General features: G+C 49.6%; 1 protein-coding gene across 1 annotated transcript; it reads right to left on the bottom strand.

Annotated features, from left to right (window-relative positions):
• Nucleotides 1–221: 221 nt before the first annotated feature.
• Nucleotides 222–6380, bottom strand: LOC134292006 (uncharacterized). Its single transcript, XM_062860628.1, has one exon. The coding sequence runs from the start codon at nucleotides 6378–6380 to the stop codon at nucleotides 222–224; it is 6159 nt and encodes a 2052-aa protein (XP_062716612.1).
• Between the last annotated feature and the right edge of the window lie 256 nt (nucleotides 6381–6636).

Below are 6636 nucleotides of genomic sequence, written 5' to 3'. Positions count from 1 at the left end.
GGAATTATAATAATTTTTAGACCGAGATCAATAACAACTCTTCTGCCAATCGTGACTATGCAAATTTTTAATGAACTGACATAATTGGCGATGACAGATCTCACACCAACTCGCAACAGATCTTCGCTCAACTGTGTTGGTACGGGTGGTACTGAACCGTTGATAATGAACGCGCGCGTCCGGGTTGCCAACAAGCCCCCGGCCGTACTGCATCAGGTTCCCTAAGCGGTACTTTCTTCCGTGGCAACTTCCAGGATGGCGAGCTTAGTAGCCGGTCGTCGCAAGATACCGGCAGTTGTTTGTACATCCGCACTTCGTACTCTTCCGTCGCGGCCAGGAAATACTCGGGAGATCCTTCCTCTGATCCAGCTGTTCCTGACGCCTTCATTTACCACGATGACTAGATCTCCGATTTTGATTGATTTGGCTTCTCCAAACCATTTTGGCTGCCGAGCGATAACAGGTAGATATTCTCGAATCCACCGCACCCAAAAACGGTCCAGCATAATCTGAACATGCTTCCAGTTGGACCGCAGAACTTCACTTTCCTCCGTTGGTCGTACCGATGGCTGAACGACTCCGCTAGAGTTCAGCAGTAAAAAGTGGTTTGGCGTTAAGGCGACGCTCTCCTCACTGTCGATCGGTAAATATGTCAGAGGGCGGGAATTTACCATGGACTCCACCTCTGCAAGGGCTGTAATCAACGTTTCCTCGTCTGGATTTCTAGGCAACTCCATGTGCGCCAAGCCAGTCTTGACTGAGCGGACGAGCCTTTCCCATATGCCTCCCATATGAGGAGCATACGGAGGATTCATCTTCCATTGCGTCTCTGCGTTCGTGAAGGTTTCCGATAAATCTCGGTTTGTAATCTCCATCTGTTGTTTTAACTCCGCGCTGGCACCCTGAAAGTTGGTCCCTTGGTCTGAATATATTTCCTGAGGCGAACCTCTACGGGCGATGAACCTGCGAATTGCCATCTTGCAGGATTCTGCAGACAGGCTGTGGACTATTTCTAAGTGGACTGCTCGGGTTCCTAGACAGGTAAATAGCGCAACCCATCTTTTGACGCATCCACGACCGCGGCGAACAGATATTGGCCCGAAGTAATCCAGTCCTGTAAAGGTGAAAGCTCTCGTATACGGTGTTAGACGAGCAGAGGGCAGAGGACCCATTGATGGGATCTGGGGCTTGGATTTGTATACTTTGCACCAGTTACAGTTGCTGGCCACCTTCTTGACGATTGTCCGCAATTCAGAAACGTGAAACCTCTGCCGAATCTCGTTAACCACCGTTTCGTTATTGGCATGGTTGTACTTCCGGTGATACCAATTAATGATAAGCTTTGTGGCATGATGATCCTTTGGCAGAATCACGGGAAATTTGCCTTCACTCGGAATGCATTCTGCTGCAGCAATGCGGGAACGCATTCGAATTACCCCGGTGGGGTCCAAGAATGGAGATAGCTTAAAGATTCGACTGCTTTTCTGGACTTGCTTATGCTGTTCTGGTTGTGCGGCATCATTTTTGCGAAGTATGTTCAATTCCTCCAGATACTCAGTTCCTTGGATGAGTCTGAATATGACTGTCTCCGCCCGCTTTAACTCCTCACTGCTGAGAGGTCCTGATTTATCCCGATGCATCTGCTTGTCGCCAAACCGCAACACAAACGCCACTGTGCGGTTTACTCTTTCCCACTTCGAAAAGCGTTCAAATTCAATTACTGGTACTGCTGTTACCTGCTGAAGTACATGGACTGCTCTTAACTCTTCCGTTGTTGTTGGTTCTATTGCGTCAGCTGGCCAATCACATTCTGGTTTATACAAAAACTCAGGACCTTTAAACCACCTGCTATGTTCGTCGAAACATGGGCCGTGTCCCCACTTGGTGGCTTCATCGGCAACATTCAGCCTGGTAGGCACCTTCCTCCAATTGCTTATTTCCGTTTCGTCCAGGATTTCTGTTACCCGGAACGCCACAAACTGTTTGTAGTTTCGGGGGTCCGACCGTAACCAGTTTAGGACTGTTGAAGAATCACTCCATAATACGGTTCGATTGACTGGAACTGTATGATTGGAGAGAACCGACTTCATGAGCCGCGTGCCGATAACAGCAGCTTGTAGCTCCAACCGGGGCACCGACAGCAGTTTGATCGGCGCTACCTTGGTTCTTGCAGACACCAGACAGCAGCGTATTTCTCCTTTGTCCACAATCCTGAAGTAGGCTGCGGCGGCATATGCGGCGCTACTGGCATCCACAAATATGTGCAGCTCATTTGAGTTATATGCTTCTGGGTGATAGCCTGGAAAGTAGCACCTGGATATCCTCACCGTGTCCAGTGTTCGAAGCAACTTGACATACTGCTCCCATCGAGGTACGATATCCGCAGGGAGTCGCTCATCCCAGTTGATTCCGGATCTCCACACGTCTTGCACTATTGACTTGCCGTGCACCACAAACGGAGCCACCATCCCCAACGGGTCGAACACGCTCATTACCAAGCTGAGGAGTTGGCGTTTAGTTGGTACAGTAGATCCATCTAATAGGCGTCGCAGGTCTTCTCGAGAAGTTAGGGAGAAAACAAACATATCCTCTTGTGGTCGCCAAACCATTCCCAACACCCGTTCCAGGTTGCTGCCCTTATCCATTGTGAAGCTTTTGACTAACTGCGTATTCTGCTCTCCAATCCGCTCCAGCACTTCCGTAGAATTCGACATCCAATGTCGAATAAGAAATCCAGCCTTTTCGTGAACTTTTTTGACGCCAAGCGCTAGCTCCACTGCTTCTGCAATCGTGTCGACACTGTCGAGGAAGTCGTCCACATAATGATTTTCCTTTATCGCCTCAGAAGCTTCCGGGAACTCCGCCGCATATTCCTCCGCATTTTGGTTCTTCACATACTGCGTTGAGCTCGGGGAACACGTTGATCCAAACGTGGCAACGTCCATAATGTAGACCTGAATTGGATCGGATGGGCTGTCCCGCCACATGAACCACTGAGCTGCACGATCTTCTCGCCTGATAAGCACTTGGTGGAACATTTCCATAATATCGCCACTTATGGCAATTTCCCTTTGTCGATACCTGCACAAGACTGCTTGCAAAGGTGTGAGCAGATCCGGGCCTTTAAGCAAAACGGAGTTCAATGATACGCCTTCTACCGAAGCAGCGGCGTCCCAAACAACCCTGACTTTTTCTGGTTTTTTAGGATTCACTACAACGCCCAACGGCAGAAACCACGTTCGCTTCGGATCCATCTCATCCATCTCTCGTTGAACTGCTTTGTGCGCGTAGCCTTTGGTAATGTATTCCGCTATCTGCTGCCTTACGTTGGCGTACAATGAAGGAGATTTGAGAAGGCGACGTTCCAGACATTGCAATCTCCGTTCGGCCATGGGGCGGCTGTTAGGAAACTCAATGTAGTCGAATTTCCATAGAAGCCCCGTTTCAAATCGACCAGTTTCCGTCCGCTTCGTGGTTGCTTGAAGAATCTGTTGAGCTCGCTTATCCTCTGCTGATTCCTTCACCTCGTTCACCGCAATGCCGACGCTTTCCATAGAAAAGAAGCTTTTTACTAATTCGTGAAGGTCTTCGTCGCGTGATTTAGAACAGATATGGTGAACACGCTGCAATGGGATCCCGACATCTTTCCCTGATCGACCGTATATGACCCAGCCCAGTCTTGTTTTGGCAACTACTGGTTCGTCTTCACGTCCTTCCCGTAGCTTCAATGTAGTTTTCAACCTAGTGTTGTCCAACCCGATGAGTATGCCTGGAACGGCATCGTTGTAGCTTTGGACCGGTAGGCCCCTCATGTACGGAAATTTACTTCTCATCTCCGCGAAGTTCACGGACTGCCTCGGAAGTTCTAATCCGTCGACGGTTTGCACTCTTCGTAGGGTGAACTGCTTGTCCGCGGACTGTCCCGAGATATTTAGTTGGATTTGCTGCGATTCGTCCTCCACACGCTTCACCCCGTTGGTCCACTGCATACACAGTGGAGAGATTGGACCTTCTACGCCTAACGCTTCAGCCAAAGATCGTTCCACCAGGGTTGAATCAGACCCACCGTCCAAGAAAGCGAAGGTTGAAACTGACCGACCATTAGCGTAGAGGATTACTGGGATGATACGAAAAAGAACTGTGTGTTGCTGCTGATGAACAGAGATGACGCTGGAACTTTGAGTTGAGGCCTCGGCTCTTGGTTCTCTAGGATCGCCTGGGTGGAGCAACCGATGATGCCGTTGTTGACAGCCATTTACTCCGCAGTTCGATGCCTTGCACGGCCATTTACCATGCGGATACAAGCATCGTCTACACAGATTTACTTCTTGTGCCGCTTTCCACTTGTCCTCCAACGTCTTCGACTTGAAGGTGCTGCAGTCTTTCGGTTTATGTCCCGTATTTTGACACACCACACAAGGACGCTCAGTTCCGGCTTGGTTGGAAGGCTCTACTGTGCTCTTGTTGATTACCTTGTCCTTGCGTGTGTTCACCGTATGTATTTCGACCTTTCCTTTCAGTTTTTCGGATTTCGTGAGAACGGGCGTGACACTACTCGCTGCCGTTACGATGACATTCATGTAGTCGGCGAAGGCTCTCAAATCTGCATTAGGTACCCGTTGCTTATGCATTGCCCAATCCAGCTTGATGTTGGCTGGAAGTTTTTCCACTAGCTCCTCAATCAATATCGGGTTTGTCAAATGCATATGCTGTCCGGTAGACACTAGATGTGTACAAAAATTGCGGACCGCCAAACCGAAGTTGATGATCGTTCCAAGTTTCTCCGGCCGCGGAGCTGGCGTTGCCCGCACCTCAGCCAACAGGGAATTGACGATGGCCTCAGGACGCCCATACAGCACTTGCAGCGAGTTGATTATCTCAGGAACGTTCGACGGATGGAGGAGAAAACTGCTCACTGCTTTCCTCGCATCCCCCTTCAAGCTCCGTTGTAATCGCATCAGATTTTCAGAATCGTTGTATCCGCACATCTCTGTTGACGTTTTGTAGCTGCTCCAGAACATCGGCCACTCGATTGGGTCACCGGTGAAACACGGTAGGTCTTTCGGAACTACATGACGTGCTGCCAATTGCTGCGGGTTAGGGCCGAACGATAGTTGAGACATCTCGTACTGCAACTGTGGATTCGGCACAGCTGGTATTGGTCCTTGGTAGCTGGAGACACTTACTACAGAAGGACGAAGTGGCGGATAAGGATTGTCCCATGGTTGTGATATTGGTACAGATTGTGAATGAGAAGCAGAGTAGGGAACGTTTTGTGACACTAGGGGGTTCGAAAGACACGGAGGCTGATTTCTGCTTAAGAAATTACTGTCGAAACCAGAGTACACCACTGGCTCGTTCCTACGTGTTTGAGATTGCCCTAACTGCCCTAGCATTGACGGTAATGTGTTTGGTGGTCGGGTATAGTATTGCGCGTTAGGTTCTGCGCTTCCTCTGGCGAAGACTTCTGAACTGATAGTACTCACCATAGTCGAAATTGGGAGTGCATACGGAACGTACTGACCTGCTGGAGGGTGCATCGCTGCCGGTCTGTCGACAGGTTGTTGGTATCCTCCTGATGTTGTTGCTGCAGGCCCCTCACGCTGACTCGGGTTGACATCAGTTTGCCGCAATACTGTCGGCTGTGTTGCTGGAATGTGCGTCTGCGAAACGGAGCATGTCCTGGGTGTTGATTGCTGCAGGGGTGTTCGTGGCAAAGCGGGATTGGCTACGCTGGTGAACCCTCCTTGGTATACGGTCGAAATAGGAGAGATGACGTCGTCGATAATTTTCATAACAGGTTGAATGACGACCTGCCTGGATCTCTCTTCGTTGTCAACTGCCGCAGAGATTGAGGCTAAATTCAAGCTGTCCTGCGCGGTACTTGAGACCGGTATGGATTCTGTTGCTACAACGTGGCCACCCGCCTGCGATGTGAGTCCAGTGGGATTAACTTTCCCAGATTTGGCACTCAGGATCGCTTGGTGGTTATGAATCCAGTCTCGAACAATGTCGTCGCTACCGGGTAAACTGACACCGCTTTGTACACTTGCTCTCGAACTTGCCCTTGCATCCTCATCCAACTGCGCATGGAGCAACTTGTACTTCCGCTCCAAGAACTCCTTCTCCAACTTGGCCTTCTCTGCCATTAACTTCGCCTGAAGTTCCTTCTCCTCTGCTAACTGCTGCATCTCCAATTGCAACTTGGCTTCTCTCGCACTTGCACTAGTCGACGGTGTTGACCGTATCGACGACGACGTACGGGAACCCCGTGGTCGGCATAAAGCGCATCGATAGCTTCGATCATCTGCTTCGATACTATCGCCGACACCAGCACACGAAAAGTGATACCACCGGCTACACCCATCGCACTGGACCATTTTGGCTTCTGCACTATTCGGTTGCTTGCATAAAATGCATTGCGCATCGGTAGATATTTCAATCGAGCTCGGTTGAACTCCCGTCATCTTTCCGAGCTTGCAAGTAAAAAATCAATCTTAAAGATTGTTGTCACAGGAGCGGACCAGTTTCGGACCTCTATAGAGCAAACTCGTTTGGTTCGTTAGGGAGTAAGCTTTAAGCTGAAATTTTAATAACTGTTTCATTTGTGTTCATAGGTTTAGCAATTTTTAACTT

Source organism: Aedes albopictus, chromosome 1, assembly GCF_035046485.1.
Source record: "Aedes albopictus strain Foshan chromosome 1, AalbF5, whole genome shotgun sequence".
Classification (NCBI taxonomy): Eukaryota; Metazoa; Arthropoda; class Insecta; order Diptera; family Culicidae; genus Aedes; species Aedes albopictus.
This window is presented reverse-complemented; position numbering and strand designations above follow the sequence as displayed.